Source organism: Jaculus jaculus, chromosome 7, assembly GCF_020740685.1.
Source record: "Jaculus jaculus isolate mJacJac1 chromosome 7, mJacJac1.mat.Y.cur, whole genome shotgun sequence".
Taxonomy (NCBI): Eukaryota; Metazoa; Chordata; class Mammalia; order Rodentia; family Dipodidae; genus Jaculus; species Jaculus jaculus.
Genome location: NC_059108.1, coordinates 42,690,209 through 42,717,339, shown reverse-complemented (window position 1 = coordinate 42,717,339; position 27,131 = coordinate 42,690,209). Strand labels below are relative to the sequence as shown.

The 27,131-nt window shown below is 38.2% G+C and overlaps 1 protein-coding gene across 4 annotated transcripts in view; it reads right to left on the bottom strand.

The window, feature by feature from the left end:
- Nucleotides 1–27,131, bottom strand: part of Hace1 (HECT domain and ankyrin repeat containing E3 ubiquitin protein ligase 1) — a 102,867-nt gene that overhangs the window by 36,063 nt on the left and 39,673 nt on the right. For 3 of the 4 annotated variants that reach the window (XM_045154762.1, XM_045154761.1, XM_045154764.1), the window contains 10 exons: nt 25,771–25,867; nt 25,503–25,604; nt 22,950–23,056; nt 16,486–16,636; nt 8,183–8,517; nt 7,733–7,801; nt 7,189–7,276; nt 2,657–2,768; nt 2,466–2,563; nt 2,212–2,299 (listed from right to left, as the gene is read on the bottom strand). In XM_045154762.1, the coding sequence (XP_045010697.1) occupies nt 2,212–2,299; nt 2,466–2,563; nt 2,657–2,768; nt 7,189–7,276; nt 7,733–7,801; nt 8,183–8,517; nt 16,486–16,636; nt 22,950–23,056; nt 25,503–25,604; nt 25,771–25,867 (1,247 nt within the window). The remainder of the gene's footprint in view (nt 1–2,211; nt 2,300–2,465; nt 2,564–2,656; nt 2,769–7,188; nt 7,277–7,732; nt 7,802–8,182; nt 8,518–16,485; nt 16,637–22,949; nt 23,057–25,502; nt 25,605–25,770; nt 25,868–27,131) is intronic. The other variant, XM_045154763.1, reaches the window with a different exon arrangement.

Sequence of the window (27,131 nt, the reverse complement as noted above, 5' to 3'; positions counted from 1 at the left end):
ATATCTGTGACCCTCCTAGCTTGTTTTTGACTATTAAAACTACTTATTATTCAAATAAATGTGGTTTACTGTGATTATTTTTAAGAAACAATTAAAAACTCAAGGGTATCATATTAATAACAAAATACCATTTTCAAACAATAGAAGTAATAGCATATGACATTTACTTCATGCTTTTCAAACACCAGTCTTGAGCTCAGCAATTTCATATAACCACTATCTGAATTCTTGTTCTAACACAGAAGTTATCATCATTTTCAAATGAGGAAACTGAGGTTCAGAGAGGTTAGGTTCCCTGGCCTAACAAAATAAAACAAAACAAACAACAACAACAAAAAAAAAAGGATGGCATAATTAGGATTCACACCTAGTATAACTGCAATGCCAAGCCCTTAACCATTATACAACACTTCTTAGCTGCCTTAATTTTACTACAGATTAAGTTTTTAAAAACATTATTATAGGTAATTAGTCTACCCATTCATTCTCTATAGCAAGAATTCTTCCCAAATGGATCTCTTCATGACAACTAAATCTAATAATAAAGAAAATCTTCAACTATAGTTATGAATACTGTGACCACCCCCTGCTCTAAATTTGCATTGTTTAGGAAACATTTACACCAATGATCGCACATCAAATTTGTTTTTCACAAATGCAACTATGATTCAGAATAAAAGACTATAAAAAGAAATGAATCTAAAAACGCTAAAATTTAGCTTTAAATATTAGGCCTAAGTAATTAAACTTGGTGCTTCACTGAACTTGTCATAAAATTCACAAAGATGCAAAATTCACCTCACTGCAAACAATCAAAACTTTCAGAATTAGAGCATTGCTGAGTAACTTCAATTACTTCAGGCGTGTTGAGAAGCCCATTACATAGATGAATGCCTGCAGCTTCCCAGCCTGGCTGTAGCCCAGTTCTGTACACCTCCCTAATCCCTCTTAGCAAATGGAGATATGGTGCTACTTTGGTTAGAAGCAATCAAAAGTTACAATTAATAAAATATTCCCTTCTTAGAAAAGTATGCAAATACCAAAGAAAGAAAACACTTTCAGGGAAAACAAGCAACCATGCAAAGCATCTGAAACGGAATCCCACCATCACTGTACATGTTTCTATTACATTACAGAGCTCGCAATACAAAATACAATATAAAACGAGTTGGTAACCATTTCCATTTAATTTATATATTAAATTAAAACTATATATATAGATTGCCAGTACCATTTCCACAGAGTCATTCATCTGTATTGAGCAGCTAAGTAAGCACTTCTTAGTTACAGAATCTTATCTCTTAAAAGGACCGAGAATAAATTCATTATGTATAAATCAACTATTAGTTAAATTTTCATGACCAATAAATTCTTAAGTCATTGAAATGCAAATGAAGTTAGCAAATTTTTGTTTCTAAATAAGGACTTTTGCTTTATTTGTAAGTCCACCGACTAAAAACACGATTTTGTAGGGAAAAAAAAAGTTACCTCAAACACACACATACACACATACACACACACAGGGTAAAGAACAATCTTTAAGTTGAATAACATTTAAAGTTATGGTGATGGAAAGATGGCTCAGGGCTAAAGAGGCTAGCTTGCAAAGAGTGATGGCCTCAGTTCAATTCCTGGTACCCATGTAGCCAACCAGATGCATAAAGGGATACATGAGTCTAGAGTTTGTTTGAGTGCTAGGAGACCCTGCTGTACCCATTCTCACTCATATTTTCTCTTTTTCTCTCCTTCTCTTTCTCTCTCTCCCTCTCTCCTTGCAAAAAAATTTTAAAACAAATTAATACACTAAAAATAAACTTCTGAAGGAACTTCCTCAGGTCCAATACAAAACCTTGAGACAAGCATTTAGAAAACAACTATTTAGAAGAAAAATTGTAACAATAGGTTCTACTTCTGAATTGATTACCCGTTATCTATGTGAACAATTTCTATTCTATGACATGGGACACCCCATTTAGATCACACAGCTTCTATGATGTGGGACACCGCATCTAGATCACACAGCTTCTATGACATGGGACACTCCATCTAGATTCCAGAGGTTCTATGACATGGGAAACCGCTGTATATCACAGAGCTTCTATGACATGGGACATCCCATCTACATAATCAAATTACTATAGAATAAAAAACAAAATTCAGTAGTGGGATAAATTTGACAGTCACAGAAAAAGTTTAGACCACAAAACTTACCATCTGCTGACTGGGTAAACAACGCATAATCAGGATTGACTATCTCATTAGACAGAATATCAAACCACTCACGCACAACACCTTGGCCCTGAGGTCAAGAAAACAAAATTAAACATCAACAGAAATATACCATTCAGAAATGTTTTCTAAATAATAAAATTTGAATCATTAAATTACTTCCTTTATCAAGCACATATTAAACATATTTATCTTTTATCTCCAGTGATTTCTGCACTGCTTATCCTGATACCTACCATGCCTTCCTCTCCATGGAACCGGACAGCAATCCCCTGCTTTAGCTTTGCACAATTTGCTTTTGACACAACTTCACAGCTACTCCTAAAAATAGAATCTAAATATGTAGCATTGGTTAATTTTACATATTAAATTTACAGTGACAATACTTTGTGCCTCATACATATGTAAGTTTCTGTATCAAACATACCTCTGTGAACCAGGAGAATGTCACTCTCACTTACTGGCCTGTGCACCATGTCCGAGTCTGGCTGTCCTGAGTGCAAGTGCTCATAGAACCATTCACAGCGATCTTTAAATGGCTACCCCAAAATGACAGGGAAATATATTAGCAGAAATTCAATCATCTAATAAACTTACTAGCAAAAAAAATCTGTACAAGCAATCATTTTAAAAATTTTATTTATGGTTAGTAGTTACCAGATAATATTCCATTCTTCAATAAAGTCATAAAAAGACAGATATTAACTAAAATACTTTAACTATCCAGATAACATAGTTTTTAAAAATGTTAATGCTTTCAATAATAAAAACTGCAATTATAGCTAAGAATATAACAGATATGAAACTAAATATATTACTCTCAATTTTTTTTAAAATCTAATGAAGCTTATAAGATGAATTTTCATGCCCAGAAAACTATGTTGGCTTTTTCATTGAATGTTTCAAAAACTAATCTTTTATACCTAGCTTATTCTTATTTCCTTCCTTTGAAATTTAGACAACATTAAGAGTTTAGTTATCCTTCCACTTCCCCTTCCTTCATCCTAAATGTGGAAGAAGACCCCCTGGAGAGTGAGGCCAAGTGATCCCTTTCACTCATCTTCAGGAAAGCAAGCAGCAGCAAAGATCTGCATTACTGAGTAGCTAGCATGTACCAGCACTGCAGGGCATGTAAGAGAAGAAAAAATTTTAACTTCCTTGCTGAAAATTGCTTGGTAAAATTAAAAAGACAAAACTAACATATAACAATACTATATGCACATAATAACAGATTCATAACAGGGACATGCAAATTCTCTGGGTATCCAGGTATCAGAAGATCATGTTAGGGCCAGGACTTAAAGCTGGGTAGGACTTGCTCAGATGGGGAGAAGGGATCTTTAGTTTACAGGAGTAAAAGGGTGTCTTCTTGTAAGATGCTCATGCCCTACTTGTACTGAAGGAAGCAAGCTTGTGAAAGTAAGGTAAGATATTGAGGAACCAGTGAAAGATACAGGCACCCTTGTGAATATGGTCAGAGAGTCAGCTGTCAACATCCTGTCCTGTCTATCCTGACCCAAAACACTTTGGTGTGTATATTCCCAACAACACAATTCTCCTCTGTGACAGCTAATAAAACTGGGAATGCATGCATTACTATATCTAGTCCTTAGAAACTATTTCCAGTTTTGACACTTTCTCAATAATAACCTTTATAATACAATGATTCATGAACTACATTCCATTATCTTTACTTCTATCTCCTTCCCTCTGGTACAGTTCTTCAGTTTTTTCTTAATGTTCATGACATTGATGGTTTTAAAGATCCCAGGTCAGTTTTGTAACACATTCCTCAATTGGAGCTAATCTAAGGCTGTGTCAGCTTAGACTCTGAGTATGCATCTTTGGAGGACCATCACAGAAATGAGGGAGGCCGAGTCTCACTACATCCTACTAGTTGACACACTATGTCTGTTCTGACCAAAGGCAAGCTTCTCCATTATAAAGTTCCCTTGTTTTTTTGTAATTAGTCAGTATTCTGTGAGGAAATATTATGAGACTGTAAATATCCCATTCCTCTTAAAAACTTCTCATATTTATTCATTGCTTATTATAGTATAGCCACATAAATTCCTATGTTCTTTATAATTATTTATAATCACCATTATTTGTAACATGTGCTACTGTTAGTTTTGATATTCCCACTATTTCAGATGTGACCAAGAAGAATCTATCTGAGCTGGCTTCAAGTAATTCTGAGGTAATTCCATCTTTCTGTGACCACTTACTTTCCTGGACATCAGAACACTCTAGCTCATTTTGTACTTGCCATACAACACAGACCTGAAGTCACCATTGCACCAATAAGTTCTGGCTCATTAAGAAGGCTCTTTATTAGAGATGAAGAGTGCTGGGTTTGCTATAACTACAAATGATAGATACAAGCTATAAATTCACACTGATCTCTCCCATTCCAATCCAAGGGCAGCATCTGCTGTTTCCTCCAGTTTTTAACTTCCTTCTCCAGTGAGAAATTATGCTTCTACCATATATCGTTTGCAGTCCTTCCCTCTCCTCCACCTCACATTTACACACCTAATCTCCTATGGCTGACATGGCCTTCACTCCAAAATGCCTAACTGAACTATGTCAATGACTCAGACAGCTACCACTACCCTCACTATGAGCTTCCTCCTATGCCATTCCAAATTTTCTCTTCCAAAGAGAGACTGCCTTACCACACCAAACTCCAAAACCTCACTCTAGGCCAACACAATGTATGTGGACATTCTCTTCACCCTGGACAGTCAACAAAATCTGCCCCCGACCCGTGGGACCAATCTGACATGGGGTGGTCGAGGAGGGCTGCAACCTGAAAGAACGGGCGGGAAAGAAGAAGGAGACCAAGTGGAGGATTTGTCAAGGTCTCGTTTAACGTCGGATTTTTAGCTCTTTTATAATCAACCAGCAGGTAGGGCAATAAGGAAGGGAAAAAGGGGGAGGGGGTACAAGGAAGGAGGAAGTAGGGCCACCTGGCCGTAATCTTCTGGAGCATCTTGTGGTATTTCTGGAATCTCTCTTGTGACATCTCCCAGAGCAGCTGTTTGTTCTCGGGGGAGGGGCTGCATGAGAGCTGCTAGTTCTCTTTTGTCCTCAGGGCAGCCTGGTCATGGTCTCTGACAAAAATCCCTCTCTTTATCAACATGGGTAGGTTTCTATGCAGATGCATTTTAATTGAATTGTTCAGAAAAAGAAAATGGAAGTGAAAAGCAGAAATTATATATATATATTTTTGTTGTTGTTGTTTTGTTTTTTTGTTTTTCAAGGTAAGGTCTCACTTTAGGTCAGGGTGACCTGGAATTCTCTATATAGTCTCAGGGTGGCCTCGAACTCACAGTGATCCTCCTAACTCTGCCTCCCGAGTGCCAGGATTAAAGGCGTGTGCCACCACGCCGGCAGAAATAATATTTTTAAAAAGACATTAAGAACAACTCTGTGGGAAAAAGTAGGGGTACAGTGTAAGGGAGGTAGGAGAGATGGGTCAAAGGAGGGTGGTTGGAGGGGATAACGATCAAGATACATTATATATAAGTACAGAGGTTGTCAATAAAATGTTACAAAAAAAAAACCTACTTATTCTGACCACTGACCAAATCATAGCCTCTAAGTCTATTGTATGCATGTGGTAAATTATTTCCCAAAACTTTGGTAGGATTAGGTCATTCTGAGGCAGTTATTAGTGACTCCTAACAGACTAGCAAACAAAGAAGGATCTTCCATCTGGCAATCAAGGCTCAATCTCATGAGATCCAGTCTACTTTGCCTGAGCTGCATCTCTTCTCACCTATGCAAAACTTCTGCCATAATCATTTACAATGTTACATGCTTTTCTGCTTACATGAGCAGGCCTTCATCTCAGCTAGAACGTTCATCTTCCCTGTCACTACAACTAAACTTCTGTATATTATTCAAACTTCTCAGAGTCACTTAAAATCTACCTTTTTTTTTTGAAATTTCCCTTCACTACAACAACCAGAAGAAAATTCTCCTTTCTCTAAATGTCAAACAAACCAAGTAATACTATAATTATTTATTTATAGATGTTTATTATCTCCAGTTAGATTTAATTAAGAGCCTCTTAGAAAAAGAAATTGATTCCTATTTCCAAAACACTACTATATGTTGAGCAAATATACCTTTGTACAGTACATTCTTCAAAATCCAATAAAGTTTGTTTTATTGTCTTGATTTTATAGATGACAAAAATCAAGGCTTATGGATGTTAAGAAATGTGGCCAAAATCATATAGCTTGTAGGTAACACATGCCTTTCCATAGCACGTGTCATAAAACGAGACATGTGCAATGAACAGATCCACTCCAGGTAGGAAAAAGTTTGTCAAGTATAACTGCAAGATGAGCAGTGTGAAGTCATTGTTCTGAGCAAAGGGTTCACCACACTGCAGATGCGTCACACATTACAAGGGAAAGATTATCTTTCCTAAGGTTATCTGGGGATAAAATCCTTTCCTCAAAGACCATCCACTTATAGGACTAGTGTTCCATTCAATTAACTTCAGGAAATGTGGCAATGCATCCTGTTCTCTTTGAAAAAATAAAAAATAAAAAAAAAACCTTATGAGTGTTAAGTATTCAATAAGCATTTCCTTTTTTTTTTTCTTTACATTTCATTTATTTAAGATAGAAAGATGCAGACACAGAGAGAGAGTGGGCACACCAGGGACTCCAGCCTCTGCAAACAAATGCACCAGATGGCTCATGTGGGTCCTAGGGAATCGAACTGAGGTCCTTTGGCTTTGCAGGCAAACACCTTAACAGCTTAGCTACCACTCTAGCTCTCAACAAGCATTTCTTGAAGAAATTCATTCCTCATACTACAGTAACACAATACAATATCTCTCACAAAAAATTTTAAGAAAACTACCACTTGAGACAAAATTCAAATTCAAAAAATTCATTTCACTAGACTTAATAAAAGTACAATGAAGAAACTTTGTACCTGTGCTTTTATGATATGCATGAATCTGGACATCAACTCAGGACATTCAAGGAGAAAGTGAAAGTGATCAAAAATAATTTTGGGATTTCTAAAGAAAAAACATGGATAAGAATGAGGAGTATCCCTGTGCAAGATACAAAGTCAGGTATACAAATATTGAAAAATAAGAGAAGAAAAACACATATTAATCCCCAGCTTTTCAATGTTATTGAGCACATTTTGAATAGTAACTTTTTTTCTTTATTATTATTATTATTATTTTTATTTTTACAAAGGTTAGCCTTATATCCCCTCTCTCCCAGACCTACTTTCCCTGAGGGTTCTCCTCAGTGAAGTTATTGGTATTTAGTGTGGGATAATTAAGATCAGTCAATCTCTATTGGGAGGGACTTGCTTCAGGAAATTTTTGCCCCCACCCAGGCTCTTACAATCTTCCCACCCTTCTTTCACAGTGTTGTCTGAGCCAGAAATAAACTTTTTTTTTTCTGTGTAACTTAAAGTATATGTAAAAAAAGGCAGGGCTGTGAAGGTAGTCCAAGCATACCTGTTAACAAAGCATTTTAAAACTTCATCATGTTTGCAGACAAACTCAATGAAGCGAGGTGAAGTCATTCTGGACAGAGATGGAAAAGTCATCAGGACACACAGGCAGAAGACAGTCACAAACAGCAAATACAATACTATTACAGATACAACTTGTTTATAATACATTATAAATTTAGAAAATTGAGATATGTCTAGTCAGTTTGTGAAATGTAATAATATGTGTACTTCTCCTTAATAGATGGAAAAAACAAGTGACTCCACATAGAAATAAATGTGTATCACTTCTACAAGAAAATTTAAATATTTTTAAAAGGCAAACATAAGTGCAATGAATATCCCAAACTAAGATACGAATAGAACTTAAATCAACAAATTAGTGCAATTATAAAAATGTGACAGGTTTTCTTTATTTATCAGAGAAAAAAATAATAATCTGAAGGCTTCTTACCCTGGAGGCATCTGACAAGAGCAGCACATATAAAAAGCTTGAATGACAGCACTGAGCCGGTTGGCTGTCATGGAAATAACATCCTGGTAATCAGCACCAGCTTCCTGTTTCCCAGCAAGAGCATCTGGTTTAGATTCCCCTGTACCAGTCGGCAGCTTTTCACAGATCCCAGGTCCTGCAGGTTCAAACGGAGGAATGGAAGCAGCATCCTGCTCCTGGCCTTTTTGTTTCAGCAGAATAGAAGTGATATCCGCTGAGTCCTTTTTGTTTTTCATCAGTTCTGTGGCTATTAAAACTAGCCATTCATCTAAGGAGTGCCAAAGCAATTCCAGAGGCTAAAAGAAAAGAAATACGCTCTGTAAACATCATTACTAATACAAGATTTTCTTTTCATTCAGATAAATAGTGTAAAAAATTCACTCTAGATAGTCTAATCAATATGACAGCAATCTTTAATGGTAACAAAAATATACAAATGTTGTATAAATAACAATTCCTTCATGCACAAGAAAAATGTTCACTCACATGTATGTATTCCTTGGGATTAAAAAGTAAAAGCTAAAGTCTAACAAAAATTATATGTAAACTTTCTTCATTTTTAAATACATATTTTAATAATTGAATATTACTTTTATAAATCCTAATATTGACTATATTATCATGATCTCAATGATTTTAAACATTTTTCTCAATTTAAAAAGTGAGAATTTCTTGCCAGGTGTGGTGGTGCACGCCTTTAATCCCAGCACTCAGGAGGCAGAGGTAGGAGGATCACCATGAGTTCAAGGCCATTCTAAAACTACATAGTAAATTCCAGGTCAGCCTAGGCTAGAATGAGACCCTACCTCGGGGGGGGGGGGGGGGGGGGGGGGAGGAGGGGGGGGAGAATTCCTAAGGAAACTAATAAACAATTTGGTTCACAGTGCTACTTCTTTTTTGTTTTGTTTTGCTTTGTTTTTCAAGGTAGGGTTTCACTCTAGCTCAGGCTAACCTGGAATTTACTATGCAGTCTCAGGGTGGCCTTAAATTCATGACAATCCTCCTACCTCTGCCTCCTGAGTGCTGGGACTAAAGGCATGTACTACCACATCCAGCTGCTACTTTCTTTAAACATTTAAACTTTGTAAAATTTTGATAATTTATAATAAACTATAAAATGGGGCAAACTGTATATATACCATACATCTTTACACATACAAGTAATTCATTTCTAATAATCAGTATTTTTTTGTTTTTTTCGTTTGTTTGTTTTTCAAGGTAGGGTCTCACTCTAGCTCAGGCTGACCTGGAATTCATTATGTAGTCTCAGGGTGGCCTCCAACTCTTGGTGATCCTCCTACCTCTGCCTCCCGAGTGCTGGGATGAAAGGTGTGTGCCTTCACGCCTGGCTAATCAGTAATCTTTTATACAAGAAATATAGTTATTAAACCTCTACCAAAATACTGAGTAAGGACTGGAGAGATGGCTTAGCGGTTAAGGCACTTGAGTGCAAAGCCAAAGGACCTCGGTTCAGTTTCCCAGGATGCATGTAAGCCAGATGCACAAGGTGGCACATGTGTCTGGAATTCGTTTGCAGTGCCTGGAGGCCCTGGTGCGCCCATTCATATTCTCTCTTTCCCCCTCCCTCCTTCCCTCTTTCTCTCAAATAAATAAGTAAAAAAGAATATTTTTTTAAGAAAACCTGATTAATAACTTTTTCCCCTAGTGCTGCTCAGCTATAACTACAGACCTCAGCAAATTCTTGTGTTGTTCTGTTTTGTTTTGTTTGTTTTAAGATAAGAGTCTCATGTAGCCCAGGCTGGCCTAAAATGGCTATGTTGCCAAGACTAGCCTTGAACTCCTGATCCTTTAGCTTTTGCTTCCCAAAATGCTGAGATTACAAGCATACACTACCATGCACAAAGTGGCACATGTATCTGGTTGTCATTTGCAGCAACAAAGGCCCTAGCACCCCTTTTCCTCCCTCCCTTCCTCCATCTCCCACTCTCCATGCAATAATAAAAATAACCAATTTAAAACTAGGAAAAAATGGGTGAGGAATAAGTTGAATCTTATTCCTACATTAATATTCCTACTGAGAATAATAAAATATCTTCTGTGAGTTAATAGAACATTTTATTTTAAATCATGTTATTACAAATGCTACAGCAGTACAAAACACTTAAGTTGAAATATAAATGACTTATTAATTTTTAAGGCATACAGCAATATAAATATACAACTACATTTGAAATGGAGTGGAGTTTGTGGAACAGTTCTTCATCTTACACAGTATTAAATATTCCTATTGAGAATGAGATCTTTCTATAAATGAACACAGAACTTCATCCTATGTTTTGAATCTTAAATGGTCACAGAATACTATAAGCTAGAACAACTGTTTAGATAGACCTAACTTCTAAATATTTCAACAAAAGAAATAATCTTACTTTTAGAAACCATTATGGAAAACAACTACACAACCATGTTTGTAACTGTAGGAAATGTTGAAGTGACCTGCTCTATAGGACTCCTCCTGGTATCTCACAACATCTTCTCTGCATTTTATCTTTAGGATTTCTTCTGTTCTACATAAATGTAAGAATGTTTTTCTAATTGAGTTTGGAAAAATTAAATCACTCCCATTTCTTCATTTGTACACTAAATCAAAAGGCAAAATTAAAACAAACAACAAGTATACTGAACAAAACCTAGTTAGTTTTCTGACTCCAGACAGTCTGCTCAAGGGAGGCAGGAAAGCACAGGGCAGCCTTTTCTTAATGACACAATTCTTCCCTTACTGAAGCTGAAGTGTGTACTTCTTGCCAGAAAAGAGGGTTTTCAGGGGCTGAAGAGATGGCTCATAGGTTAAGATGCTTGCCTGCAAAACCTAAGAACCCAAGTTCGCTGCCCCAGTGCCCACGTAAAGCCAGCTGTACTAAGTGGCATATGCATCTAGAGTTCATTTGCAGTGGCTGGAAGTCCTGGCATCACACTCATTCATATTCTCCCCCTCCCTCCCTCCCTCCCTCTCTCTCTCTCTCTCTGTATCTCTCTGATTACAAATAAATAAGTAAAATATTTTTAGAAAGAGGGTGTCTAGGGCTGGAGAAATGGTTTAGTGGTTAAGGTGCTTGCCTGTAAGGCCCAAGGACCCATGTTCCATCTCTCTTCAGATCCCACATAAGCCAAATGGACAAAGGTGAAGCAAGTGCAAGGTTGCACATACCCACTAGGTGGCGCAAGCATCTAGAGTTCAATTTCAGTGCCTGAGGCCCTGGCATGCCAATTCTCCCCACCTCATCTAAAAAAAAGAGGGTTTCCAATAATTAGTTGTGACAGCAGTGGAAGAACATGGCATTCCTGCTGCTTGAGAGAATGGGAGGAGTGGCTGCTGTGGTAAAGCAGTCATGACTCCATTACTGAAGACTGAAGTCCACTTGGGAGAATGTTATATCTGCTCCCAATGAAAGAACTCTGATGTCAGCACACTACTTAGCTTTACAAGAGAAAATGAACTTCCAAATGGAAAGAGCAGGGGTCCACTAAGACTGCTTAAAACAAAGGGAAAAGAGCGCCTCTGAGACATGGTCAAACCTAGAACATCAACTCGATGTAAGGAATCCTGAGGCAAGAAACGATAAGTGCTAATCACACAAATGAGCACAGGACCCAAGCCTGCTATGATCCCCTTTTCAATACTTGCAATGTGCAAAACCCAAAGGTTAATTTTGAAAAATCCAAATGAAAGGGAAAATGAAAGGGAAAGGAGATAAAATCAGTTTGAGCTTTTCTTTCCTTCTTTCTTTAAGATAACCTTGTCTTTCTTCAATGCATGTGCACCAAAACCAAATCCATACTGAAGACTTTCCTTACTAAGGAATTTCTCCTTGGATGTCTTGCAGAAAAGTCCTTCCTTAACCACAAAAAGAAATACTAAGAAAATCATAAGCTTCTGACTATAGCAGTATCAACAAACAAGGACTGATAAATATTTTTATAAAATTTTTTTAATGATCTACTAGGAACTGAGTGTGGAGCTCTTTGGTACAGTGCTTGCTTAGTAGATGCAAGGCCCTAGGTATGATTCCTAATACTGTAAAATTATAAGGAGGAAGGAAAGAGAGATGGAAGAAAGGAAAGAAGGATGAATGGATGGATCATATACATACATACATACCTATGTGTGTGTGTGCTATTACATGTGTGTGTGACAAAAACACAAAGTCTGGATGCCATTAAAAGAAAGAAATGTGACTAGATAGAACAATCACTTAGCATATGTGAGGTCCTAGGTTCAATCCCAAAATTGCAATAAAAAAGGAGAGGAAGGTTAGGGAGATGGTTCAGTGGTTAAAGGTACTTGCTTGCAAAGCCTATCAGCCCAGATTCAATTCCCCAGTACCCACGTAAACCAGATGTGCAAAATGGCTCATGTGTCTGGAACTCACTTGCACCAGCAAAGGGCCCTGGCAAATCCATTCATATCCCCTCTCTCTTTCTCTCTCTCTTAAATAAAAAGATTCTTAAAAAGTCAGGAGCATTGATATTCTGGATATATTTTTATACCCGGTTCTATCTGTACTGAGTACCTAGGTAGAACACTAACATTAAATCAAGCATCATATGCCTATAAACAAGCTATTCATAACACATACTCACATTTTGGCAACAAAGAAATTAGGCAATACTAACAGTCACTATAACTATGACTTTCCATTTATCCCAACATATGAGTACAAAGATAAGCAGATTCATTCCTAAAGTAGTGGGCTATGTTAGAACATATTCAAAACCATTTGTTATGTGCTGTGAGCACCAAAACTCACTTTACACAGCACTAGCAAAAGAATAAATCAGGGGCTGGAAAAATGGCTCAGCAGTTAAGACATTTCCCTACAAAGCCTAATGACACAGGTTCAATTTCTCAATACCCATGTAAAACCAGATGCACAAGGTGATGAATACATCTGGAGTTCAGTTGTAACATCTAGAGGCTCTGGCTCATCCATTCTCTGTCTGTACTTGCAAATAAATAATGTCTTTTTTAAAAAAGCACAGATCAATAATTTAGAATAAAAAGATAAACTGCCAATCCTAAGTACTGTTAAAGGCAGTTGCATGTGAAAACCCAAAGACCGAATAAAAGCAGATGTACCATTTTCTTCTTCCAGAAGGTGGCACAAGAGGGGAAAAAGAAGTAAAAAGAAATGTTTATATGTAGCTGAAAACTACCTTTCCTATAGTGATTTAAAAAAAAAAAAGAGTGAAACAGGTAGATATGCGTATCTTTCTATAAAAACTATCATTCCTATCTCTTATCATTAAAGAATAGTATCAAAATGCTTACAAATCCAGAAGTATTTGTCAAAATGTTTCCATGACCAAAAAGAATCACTTAGCATAGACCACTAGTTTAGCTTCAAACAGTAAAGCTGTGGATCTGAAGTAGTTTTTGAGAAAGTGGTACATGAACACATTTATATTGCTTCTTCAATGGAAAACCTAAAAATTGTCTCAGGTAATTTGTCTTTATGAACCTCCAGATAATATTTTATACCATGAAAAAAAAAAACCTCTTAAAAAATTATCCTTAAAAACAGCAAGAAAGGGGTTGGAAAGATGACCCAGAGGTTAAGGTACATGCTTGCAAAGCCTCCTGGCCCTGGCTCAGTTTCCCAGTACCCAGGTAAAGTCATATGCACGAAGAGGTACATGCATCTAGAGTTCGTATGCAGTGGCAAGAGGCCCTGGCACACCTTATTCATTCTCTTTCTGTCTGCCTCTTTCTGTCTCTCAAATAAATAAAAATAGTTTTAAAAATAGCATGAAAGGCCGGGTGTGGTGGCACACACTTTTAATCCCAGCACTTGGGAGACAGAGGTAGGAGGATCACGGTAAGTTCAAGGCTACCCTAAGACTAAATACTGAATTCCAGTTCAGTCTGTACTGAAGCAAGACCCCACCTTGATAAAACAAACCAAAACAAAACCAAAAAGCCTGAAAGGCCTGGAGTGGAGCTCTAAGGTGGAGAACCATGACATAGCTCTGGGTGTGACACCCAAGCAGCAAAGACAGCACTTGTCTGCCATGCACACAGCCCTGAGTGTAACACCCAAACAGCAAAAACACAAGTAACAACCAAACAAAGAGCATTAGGAGCTTATTAAATCACATACTTTTCAAAACTATAGGCTATTTTAAAATATAATAGTACAAAGAAGGCATTAGTAGCAATTATAGTCATATTAATTTTAGTTCATAAAATTAAAATGAGCAACCACGATGCCTTGGATTTTATACATAATCATTCCTCCATGATCCTATCCCTATGTTTTTGTAAAGAAAAGGCTGCTGAAATAATTCAAAGTATTTTCAGAAAATCTCTAAAAGATTCTTCTTTAAAGCTATCCTAGGAATTGTTTGTAATTTATTAAATGGAAGTACTTTTACTTGGAACAAGCATATGTAGACACACACAAAGTGCAATACACAGTAGTGAAATTTTACAAAACTTGGTGCTTTGTTTCTTGTAAGAGATTAACAAATAATGGCTGTGTATTACATAAGAACATAACTAGCTGGGGGAATAGCTAAGTGGTAGAGTGCTTACTTAGCATGCATGAAGCTGTGGGTTCAGTTTCCGGTACTGGGGAGGAAAAATGAAATTTGAGCTGGCCCAGGTGACTCAAGCCTGTAACAGGTTCTTCAGGAAGGGCAGGAGCATGTAGGTTCAAGGCTTGCCTGAACTACAGAGTGAATTCCAGGCCAGAATGGGCAAAACAGTGAGACCTTGTCTCAAAATAAAAATTTTTAAGTAGGCTAGGGATTAAGTCAGTGGTACAGTACTGCATGCCTAGCATGCAGGAGGCACTAGGTTTAATCCCCAGTACTGCAAAAAGTAAGCAAATTAATAAATCAATAATTCAATGGTTAAATTTAAATATTAAAGAAAATCTTAGGAACTGTAGAGATGGCTTAGGGGTTAAGGTGCTTGCCTGCAAAACCAAAGGATGCAGGTTCAATTCCCCAAAACCCATGTAAGCCAGATGCACAACGTGGTGCATGCATCTGCAGTTCATTTTCAGAGGCTGGAGTCCCTGGCCTGCCCATTTTCTCTGTCTATCTGTCTGTCTACCTACCTACCTGCCTGCCTGCCTGACTTTTTCTATCATGTGCAGTCTGTCTCTCAAGTAAACAAAATTTAAAAATCTTGAGCTGTCAAGGTCGGCCAGACAGGCCAAATGACGGAATGTGTGCAATAGTGGCATGTCTGCTGGAGGCTCACCCTTGGGAAGGAACTTACATGCCTGGTACTGAAAACCTAATCAAAAGCCTATGGCAGGGGAGATCATGGGCCTTAGGGGTACAAAACCTGCTCTTGTCTGGCTATATTCATATATTATTGTCACCAAATTTCCCTGAAAGCACTACACTTAATGTTCATATTCATATATTAAATGCTACTCTCACTTTTGGTTAGAGAACCTTCTCTTTTCAGAAGGCGAAAACCACTGGGATGACCCAAAAGGCAACACAGTTGTAAGAAGAAGTGATGGAGGAGTGCTCAGCACTGAAACATCTCTATCACACTCTCCAAGGCTCAGGGTCCATTGTGGAAGAGGTGGCAGAAAGAATGTAAGAGCCAAAGGAAGGATACCACTCCTTACAATGTAACAATGCAGACAGAAATTGGCCTCGATATCCATGACCTCGCAGTGCCTAGAAATACCTACACAAGACTCTCATAATGGGACAAAAAGACGATGACATCAAAATAAAAGAGATACTAATGGAGAAAGGGAAGGGATATGATGGAGAGCAGAGTTGTGAAGGGGAAAATAGGGGAGGGGAGAGGAGGGAAATATGGTTTATTGTCTATAAGTATAGAAGTTATCAATTAAAGAAATTAAATTTTAAAAAAAAATCTCAGGCTGGAGAGATGGCTTAGCACTTAAGGCACTTGCCTACAAAGCCAGAGGACCCAGGATCAACTCTCCAGGACCCACATAAAGCTAGATACACAAAGTGGTACATTCATCTGGAGTTTGTGTACAGCAGCTAGACCCTGGCATACCCACATTTTCTCTCTCTCTCTCTCTCTCTCTCTCTCTCTCTCTCTCTCTCTCTCTCTCTCTCTCTCTCTCTTTCTCTCTCCTTGCAAATAAATAAAAAAAATTGTAAAATAAAAAAAAATCTCTCTACCCTTAAAATAAAGCAGTAACCAAATGAAAACTTCATGTGTATGAGGCATCTGACTAATGAATGCATGCTCTGACATAGTCACCTCTTTTACATCTATCTTCCTTACATGCTTCTCTGACCTTGAACACTTGGCTTCTTGGAGTTTTATTCCCATTGTAGCCCATGTCGATTCCATTACTGGGGGAGGAGGGACCAATCCGAAAGACGTGACAAAATATCCTCACAATCCTTAAAAGGCTCTTCATTTGAGCATCATAACTGCTAGACAAACTGAAAATTAAAATAGGAACAGATTAGATGCAATAAAACAAATTCTATCTGTAAATATGTTTAAGACATTTTCATCCTATTAATCTGTTTCATAATACATCTGGGGTAAGACTCCTTTCCTATGATGACAAGACAAAATGCTTGATTTTAAGAGTAAGGTAGCAAATATTATTAGGATTTTACACAAATAGATTTCTAATTTTTCAGCATTCAGAATATACCAATGATCAAAGCATAAATAAAAATAAAATGACCACTTAAGAACAAAAGATATCTTGAGGCACCAATTCAAGGCAGTTTCTACTTTTCACTTCCAAAAGTGTGTGTGTGTGTGTGTGTGTGTGTGTGTGTGTGTGTGTGTGTGTGTGTAAATTAAACTAATGGTTTAGAACTCTGAAATGTTTCCAAGAAAAGAAACAGTATAAATGTTATGTTTTGAGGCCAACCCAGCACTGCATAAGCCCACTGTGATATTGCCTAACTTTAATCCCAAGAGCTGGCAGGCGGAGGCAGGAGGATCAAAAGCCCAAGGTCATCCTTGGTTACAGAGGAAGTCTGAGGACAACCTGAGCTATAAGAGACTCTATCTCAAAAAAGTCAAAAAAAAAAAAAAAAAAAAAAAGGCCAGGCCTGATGGAATACACCTCTAATCCCAGCACTCAGGGGGCACAAGTAGGAGGATCACCACGAGCTTGAGGCCAGCCTGGGTATACTGGGTATAGAGTGAGTTCCAGGTCATCTTTGGCTAGAGAGTACAACCATACCTGTGGGGGGGGGGGGATAAAAACGACATTCACAATTGAATATAAAGGTTAACGACTAGCAGCATCAGGGTTATTCTCTATATAATGAACTGTCTTATGCCTGATGACTACAAAAACAGTAAATAAACAAAGACAAATTCAGCTAACACTAAATTATACTGCAGGTAACAAAAACTTTCCTTGACAAGCCAGAAAGCCACTAGAATTGGTCATCATCACCGAGAAACTACAGGAGACTAGTCAACTATTCTTTGTTCTGAGGTAGACCTGTCCTGAAATCTCTAACCTCAGTCAACCATGAAGACTACTGACAGAGTAAAGGATGAAACCAGAGATTCTGAATAGAACGCCATTTCTGTAGAAACTGGCCTATGGAAGGAAGCTTGCTGTCTCTTCCCAATGTGTTTACCCAGTTAATTGTAATACTGCATCCTTTAATAATAAATAAATAAGCAAACAAATAAATAAATAAATAAAAGCAGCCAGGTATGGTGGTACACACCTTTAATCCCAGCACTTGGGAGGCAGACGTAGGAGGATTGCCATTAAGTTCTACGTCGGAGGCTACGGAGTGAATTCTAGGTCAGCCTGGGCTACAGTGAGACCCTACCTCAGAAAAAAATAAATAAATAAATAAATAATAGCAATAATAAGGGAATAGAAAATGCCTTCTTTTCAGATATTCTTATTTGATGGATGCCAAATTAAGGGCTCATGGTCCATCCTGGTGACATTTGAACCAAAACTTCTTGACACTTTGCCTTCAATATTGACAGTTTTCTCACTTTAACACATATTATTTTAAAACTCAATAAAAATGAGCTGTCAGCTGTATTATGAGTAAATATGAGTGCAATTGCCGACACTGAACTTGAGTAGGACAACTAGAGCACAGGAGGACCGCTCTCATTAAAAACTTCAGCTCAAATGGGCAGAGAACCTGTTCTGTAGTGACCATATACATTTGTCACTCTGCAGTATTTTCAACTTTTGTACCATGGGATCAGTGACTAAATACAAATGTAAATTAGTTGTAGCAATTTCTCTTAGCATGCTATAACTTTTGGAAAACTTCACTGTAGTAACACAAATTCCATGAGAAAAGTGTGACTGATGTCCACTTGCAAAATTATAAGTTATACAAAGACTTATGTTAAGTTATTTGATCTGGAGAACACTTCATCAGTTACCTTTTGAGGAAAGAGGTATGTTCTTAGTGGAATCTAAATATCATCAGTTGTTAACATAGTCTAGTAATTTTTCTCCCTCCCCCCATCCATTTTGTTATCATTTATTTATTGATCTTTTATTTTAAAAAGCTGTTCTCTTAGACTCCCTCACACCCCACCCCAATTCTACTGAGGGTCTTCTTCAGTAGGGTTACTGATATTCACTGAGGACCAAGAGGACTCCGTCAGTCTCTGTAGGAGAGAAGGAACACAGTGCCAGAAGGTATTCCCAGCCCCCCCCCCCCCCACCATGCTCTTATAGTCTTTCCAACCCCTCTTCCACACTGTTCCCTGAACCTTGGTGGCCAAGGTAGAAATCTGATGCAGTGTTGCATTCTCTGTAGACTCTGGGTCTTTTGTTTATTTGTTTTTTGGGTTTTTTGCATTTTTTTATGAGAGAGAGAGAATGGGCATGGCAGGGCCTCCAGCCACTGCCATCAAACACCAGACGCATGTGCCATCTTGTGCGCATGTGCGCCCTTGCATCACCTGGTACACCTGACTTACGTGGGATCTGGAGAGTCGAAGATGATCCTGAGGTTTCACAGCAAGCGCCTTAGCCACTAGCCATCTCTCCAGCCCCGCATCTCTGTTTTGATGAGGTTTGAGTGACCAGTGTCTGTCATGTCTGTTATTTCTGTCATCATCTCCTTAAAACTGGTTTTCAGCCTAGTCATGACAGCAGTATTTGTGTCACCGCTTCCTCTGTAATGACTTCTGGGTCGGGCAGATGAGGTGGAGGTGACCCATCTCCTGGTGGACAGTTGGCTCTCTATTCTTGATGTACCACTGTATCTTGCTTCTCCCCGGCATTCTCCCCCATCTGCCACTGGCAAGCAGGCTGCAGAAGAACCAGCGCCTACCTGCTTGCTTCTTTTTTTTTAATTGCATTGAAAATTTATTTTGCCCAAATGAAACTTCTTCCAAGCTCAATCAATGATCTACAAAATAAAATTTTCTCACTTTCCAAGCAGTGAAATCTTTCTTTGTATTATATAAAAATGGCATAAAATCCAGGTTTCATTTTTTGATGATAATTTTATCCAAAGCCACAATGTCTATATAAATGTTTGGGGTTTTCTCTTCATTTTTTTAAATATTTCATTTTTATTTATCTATTTGAAAGAAAGAAAGAGGCAAATAGAGAAGAGAGAATGGGTACAACAGGACTCCAGCCATTGCAAACAAACTCCAGACATATACCACCTTATGCATCTGGCTTTACATGGGTCCTGAGAAATTGAACCTGGGTCCTTTGGCTTGGCAGGCAAGTGCCTCAACTGCTAAGCCATCTCTCTGACTCTACATAAATGTTTTCAAATCAGCTTCCTAACTCAAAACTCTATCAATATACTTTGGATTACATTACATTTTTTTCTTTAAAAAAAAAAAAACTGAGGCGCTATCTTTCTTACTTGGCTATGATTTCTATTCGTTTGTGTGTTAATAACTATTTTTATTTAACCATAAATATGTAAAAAGTAAAATAATATTATCATTCCCATGAAAACACAGCATTATGTGCAAAAAGACCTCATAAATGTTTATCACTTGTTATGGTTTGGATGTTCAGTGACTCAAAATGTTTGAGTCAAAGGTTTGGTGGCCAAACTGTGTCATTCTTAGGAGATGGTGGAACATATAGGCTAAATTACTGGAGTTGGGGCTGGAGAGATGGCTTAGCAGTTAAGCGCTTGCCTGTGAAGCCTAAGGACCCCGGTTCGAGGCTCGGTTTCCCAGGTCCCACGTTAGCCAGATGCACAAGGGGGCGCACGCGTCTGGAGTTCGTTTGCAGAGGCTGGAAGCCCTGGCGCGCCCATTCTCTCTCTCTCCCTCTATCTGTCTTTCTCTCTGTGTCTGTCACTCTCAAACAAATTAAAAAAAAAAAAAAATTACTGGAGTTGTGTCCTTCCTAGACACCATCAGAAGTGGCTTTTCTCCAACAAGAGCTCCCTGTCTTTGTGTTCTGTCTCACTCCAAACTCAATCACTGTGGAGCCAAATGATCATGAACTAAAACCAATGAAACCACTTAGGTCACTCTGCTCAGGGACTTTGTCAAAGCAAGAGAACATTCACACATTATGTGGAGGAGATATTCTTATAGTCATACCTCAAGAGAACATTCACACATTATGTGGAGGAGATATTCTTACAGTCATACCTCAAGAGAACATTCATGTATTATGTGGAAGAGATATTCTTACAGTCAGACTACAAGATACCAATTCCTACTTTTCTCAAAGTATGCTGAGCAATATCTCAATCATCACTAACACAGAGTTGATTTTGTTTTTCTCCAGTGCTGTGAGTTGAACTCAGGACCTTATGCATGATAGGTAAGTGCTCTACCAATAATCAATATACCCTGACTATCACCCTCTTAATGAAAGTCTGTATTAAAGCAAGTGACTAAACTCATTTCACAATGTAAAAGTTGAGGTACATAAAATGACTAGTAAATAAGACATAACCTAGAAAAACATCACTACACATAAACCTGGATAATTTATATTCATGATCCCCTTGAGAATCTCTTTGGTCACATGAAAATAATCCTAACAATATTAAAGCCTATACTGATCCAACAAAAATCTAAACTAACCCTAGTCACAAATGAGATTATAAAGTATTGCAAAGGTACCTTGTCAGAGAGAAGAATAGTTTAGTTTTAGAGCCTGTTCTGACCATGGATCCTTTTCCCATTCTCTTGCACCTCTAAGATTTGAGGGGTTTTGTTTGCTTGTTTGCTTTGGTTTGCTTTTGGTTCTTGGCTTTAGTTTTGTTCATACAGAATCAGATGTAGGCCTGGCTGGCTGGCCTTGACCTCCTGACCCTGTTGCCTCCTCCTCTTGAGTGCTGGCGTCAGGAGCATGTACATGACACATGGCCCTCCCATTTAGAAGAGGAAGACTGTGATAAAGAATATGCTCTGTATGAGAGTGTAAACCCTGGTTCCTCTACTTATTAGCTTGAAAAATCATTTATCTGCAACTTTCTTATCTGGGAAGAGTTTTCAACTATAGAAAAGAAGGAAGGTTAAATTATAATGGTATTTAAAATTATCATCATAATCTCTACCACTTTCATTTACACAATCATCTTTGTCTTGCTTCTATGTTCCAAACACTATACTTGGCACTTTGTGACATTGTATCCTTTCATTTGCACAAAGATTTTAGTTACTGACTACATGTTCTGATGAAATAAAATCAGGTAAATTGTGACTAGACTATGAATTTAATATAGGGAGAGAACTTGTCAGTTTTATTCATGATCAGGTAACAGATAACCTGGCAAACAGAAGGCACTCATGAACAATGGAGAGAGTGACACAGTAAGTAAAATGGTATGTTTGGACTTAAACTTGGCTAACTCCAAAGCCCATGCTTTTAATAACATACCTCACTCTTAGAAAGACCTCATCAAACACATGGTGTGGTAGTTTGAATAGATGGCCCCAGTATATTCAGTGTCTTATTAGTTTGTAGTTTGGATCTACAGCCACCTGTCTGGAGAAGGTGTCACTGCGCAGATCTTAAAAGTGTGGTGATGGGTTTCTAATTCTAATCTAAAGTTATGTAAAGTGCCTAGTTCCACCTGGAGTTCCTTAAGTGTGCTGTGTGGTATGGCTTTTTACTTGGGGCTTCTCTCTGTGTGTTTGGACCTGTGAAGAAGGCTAGCTTCTTCTACCATTATGGAGCTTCTCCTGGATCTGTAAGCTTCAATAAAGCCCTTCTCCAAAACCATGCCTGGTCTGGAAGTTCATCTCAGTGAACCTAAAGCTGTCTACTACACATGAAACTCTGGAAATAGCTAAAATCAGTAAAAAGAGTGCATTAAGGTTATAGAAGAATCTAAAAGTAGTTCCACAGAGACCTACTTTACAAAAATGTACAAACTATATATTGAATAGAATTGCTAAAGAAAGCTGAGTGGTTAAGAGAATACAGTAGTAATCATTGTTCCATAAATTATGTAGCTGAAGATGAGCTTGAATTCTTGATCCTCCTGTCTCCACCGTCCAAGTACTGGGATTATGGGTATGCGCCACCACACCCAGTTACTGGATTTTTTTCATATATATTTGCCTACATGACTAGTAATCATTCTATATACCCCCATTCACTGAAGTAGGCTCCAGTTTCTTTACAGATTCAAGGCTCTAGTAATAGTTGATAACGCTGGCCTTTTTAAATGAAAAAAAAAAAGGGGATAAGTCAGCAACCTTTGATCTACCACTGACAAAAGACACCTAACAAGATAAATGACCCCGAAGGTGAAGTCAGCACCACTGCTCCTGACAGGCCGTGGTTCTTACCTAAGCAGTTTGTGGCCGTTGGTTGTAGCAACTTCAGCTAGGCTGGTTAGGATTTTGAGGTACTGGCTTTCACTTTGCTGAGACAAATGCTCCAGAACTTGCCGTAACTAATTTTTTATGAATGAAAAAAAAATGACATAGTAAGGTAAACTATTAAATTTTATCAAAAATTTAAGTACCTATTAGTAATCTTAAAAAGCTCTGGGATAACTCAAAAGGCACCACTGTGCTGAGAAGTGACAGAGGAGTGCTCAGCACTGTAACATAAGGTCTATCACAGCTCCCAAGGCTCAGGGTCCATTGCGGAAGAGGTAGCAGAAAGAATGTAAGAGCCAAAGGAAGGGTAGGACTCCTTACAATGCAACAATGCAGGCAGAAATTGGCCTGCATATACATGACCTCACAGTACCTGACACTACCCACATAAAACCATCATAATAGGAGGAAAAGATGATGACATCAAAGTAAAAGAGAGACTGATTGAGAGGGGGAGGGGATATGATGAAGAGGTGAAGTTGCGAAGGGAAAAGTGAGGGGAGGAGAGAATTATCATGGCTATTGCTTATAATTATGGAAGTTGTCAATTAAAAAAAAAACAGGGGCTGGAGAGATGGCTTAGTGGTTAAGCGCTTGCCTGTGAAGCCTAAGGACCCCGGTTCAAGGCTTGGTTCCCCAGGTCCCACATTAGCCAGATGCACAAGGGGGCGCACGCATCTGGAGTTCATTTGCAGAGGCTGGAAGCCCTGGTGCGCCCATTCTCTCCCTCTCTCTCCCTCTATCTGTCTTTCTCTCTGTGTCTGTCGCTCTCAAATAAATAAATAAAATTAAAAAAAAAAAAACAGTTATCTAGGACTGGATAGATGGTTTAGCAGTGAAGGTGCTTGCCTGCAAAATCAAAGTACCCAGGTTTATTCTCCAGGACCCACATAAGCCAATGCACAAAGTGGCACATGCATCTGGAGTTCATATGCAGTGGCAGAAGGCCCTAGCATGGCCATTCTCTCTCTCTGCCACTTTCTTTCTTTCTTTCTCCAACAAATAAATTTTTTAAGTTACCTAAACTTGGGAGCTTTACAGTCATTTTTACTTTGCATAAATTTATGAGCCAATTTAAATTATTTTATTTTTATTTATTTATTTGAGAGACAGAACGAGGCAGAGGAAGAGAGAGAAAATGGGCATGCCAGGGCCTCCAGCCACTAAAAACAAACTCCAGATGCATGCGCTATCGTGTGCACCTGACGTACAGGAGTCCTGGGGAATCAAACTGAGGTCCTTTGGTTTTGCAGGTAAATGCCTCAACTGCTAAGCCATCTCTCCAACCCTTATGAGCCAATTTAGATACAAAATGACATGAAAATTTTGTTGAAAATAACACGGTAGGAGCTAGGGAGATGGCTCAATATATCAAACACTCACACACTCACAGCTCATGCCTAAGTGCATAAGTTCAATCCTCTGACCTTCACAAACAACCAGAAACAGTAACAGGCTTCTGTAATCCCAGCACTTTAATGGAGAGCTGGAAGGCAGAGACAGGAGAATTTCCCAGAAGCTCTCAGTAAGCTCAACAAAATAGAACAGCAGCAGAGAAACCCTGTCTCTGATGAGGTAGACCAGGAAGGACAGACCCAAAAGTTGTCCTTTGACTTCCATACTCACACTGTGGCATGTGCACATGCACTCATTTACACAAGCACATATACACAGATACATACATACACACACACACACACACACACACACACACACACACACACACACCAAAAAAAATTCTTTATTCACCTAGTAAGACACGTATCTTAGAAACTATCAAGTATATATGTATGGATATTTAATTCCAAACTTCTAAAGTTTAATAGAACTGTTTTTAAGAATTAAACTATTACAGATACCCAGTTAAGGGCTGGAAAGAGGTTCTGGCTTTGATTCTCAACACCAAAGACCAACAGAAAAACACTTCTCAGAAAACCAGTGACTTGCCAACCCTAACATAATAGTCCTCCTTATATTCTTTTCCTCTGTCCACAGGGAATAGTTATCTTAAGGACAGACTGAAGAACCAATGAGAAGATTTAAAGGGACAAATATTAAATTCACTAAATTTACTGATTATTATATGCAATTATCTCTTGATAGCCCTAGGGATTGTCAGAATCCTTATGAGTACCAAAATCCATGTGTTCAAGCACCTTATATAAAACAGAAAAAGTATTTATATGTAATATGTACATATATTCCAGTGTACATTAAATCTTTTCTAGATAACTTATCATACCCAAACAATGCAAATGGCTATGTACCTACTTGCTATACTGTGCTGCTTAAGGAATAATGACATGACACATTTGTACACTTTAGGTACACATGCAATATGAGGTTATTCTGATCGACAACTAGCTGAATCTATGGCTGCAAAGGGATTCCTGTAATCCATACTAACCTAGCAGGCAGACGAGCACATTCAGGTTATGAAATATTTATAAAAATAAATAAATTATTAAGCACATTTGTAAAGCCGTTCATTTACAAGCTACATCACAATTCTAGTACCATGTTTTCTCGGAGGTCTTCGCTCTGTGTCATTTGTATAATAGTCTGGAAGAGCCTAGGGTGATACTGAATTAACACTTCACAAGTCTCTCCATATCCACCCTAAAAACAAGACTTAGAATTAGTCAGTTCTAAAAGCAGAGCCTTTTAAAGATGACTATCTTTACAGACAAGCACCTTTGCTCTAACCTCCTCATTTGAAAAGAAAGAGCTTTACCCTGTCAGTTTCTGTTACCAAGAGGCTCACAAAGTTCTAGTGAGAAGGTACCTGCACACATAAGTCCAGAGGGGTTACTCCATTCTTGTCTGGCAAATACTTGGCGCCACGTAACAGAAGAATCTGAGCAGTATCTCTCTGACCATGACTGCAGAGAAACAGAGCAAAGTTAAAACGTAATCTTTTAATTTAAATTATCTATAAATTTTGGATAGTTAATATTGCAACAGAAGATTAACAACTAAAAAATCAAATTAAGATCTACATCCTCAGTAATTATGAAATTGTTTCTTAATGTTAAGTCTGCTATGTATTTCTATGGTGTGCATATATGTATACATATTCCAGTGTGAGTGGCACACATATACAGAACAGAGGTAGATGTTGAGTAGCTTCCTCTATCACTTTCCATCGTATTTTGAGACAGGGTCTCTTCATGAATCTGGACTTCATAAGCTAGCTGGCCAGCCTGCCTTTCCTGTCTCTGCCTCCCCAGTGTAGGGAGGGCTGGCATACGTTAGCACAGCCAACACTGCTCATGGGTGCTAGGGATCTGAACTCAGGTCCTCATGTGTGTATGGCAAACACGACCTGCTGCACCATCTCCCCAGTCTCATTAAATCTTAAAGTTGAATTTGAGGCACATGACTACTGATAAGTCATAATGTTCTGGGATACTTCCCATATTCCTAGCTAATTGTTTTCCTTCCACTCACTTTTTAATCCCTTCCTTGGGTATAGCCTGGCCTTATTTTCTACTAACCACATCTAAGTCTCTAGACTTCCTAGACCAAAAGAGACTCAATACTCAAAACAAGAATATATTTTATGATGCCTTATTAGTAAGAAAGAGAGAAAATGGAGGGGAAATATCAAAGAACTAAAGGAAAGAGTTTAAGTTGGAGCTAGCAGTAAAAATACTACCTAGCAGGGCTGGAGGGATGGCTTAGCAGCTAAGGTGCTTGCTTACAAAGCCAAAGAACCCAGATTTGATTCTCCAGGAACCACATAAGCCAGATGCACAAGGCAGCACATGCATCCGGAGTTTGTTTGCAGCGGCTGGAAGCCTTGGCGTGCCCATTCCCTCTACCTTTCTCTGTCCCCTCTATCAAGTAAATAAAAATTAAAAATATTTTTAAAAATACTACCTAGCTTTCAACCTCCACTATCAACCTACTCAGTTTACCTTCTGATGACAGCTGATCAATAGAGCCTGTAATGAACAATTTTCCTACCCACATGCCTCATTCTCTAACTGCTCCCTTCCATTAGCAAAAGCAATAATTACCAATCTTGTGACTAGGACCAAAACAACTTGAACAGCAACAACTACACTGAATGTAGGCCTTATTATTCAGTGAGCTCTTCTGACTCTAGGTAAGCATAACACAAAATAAATTTATAATCCAGGG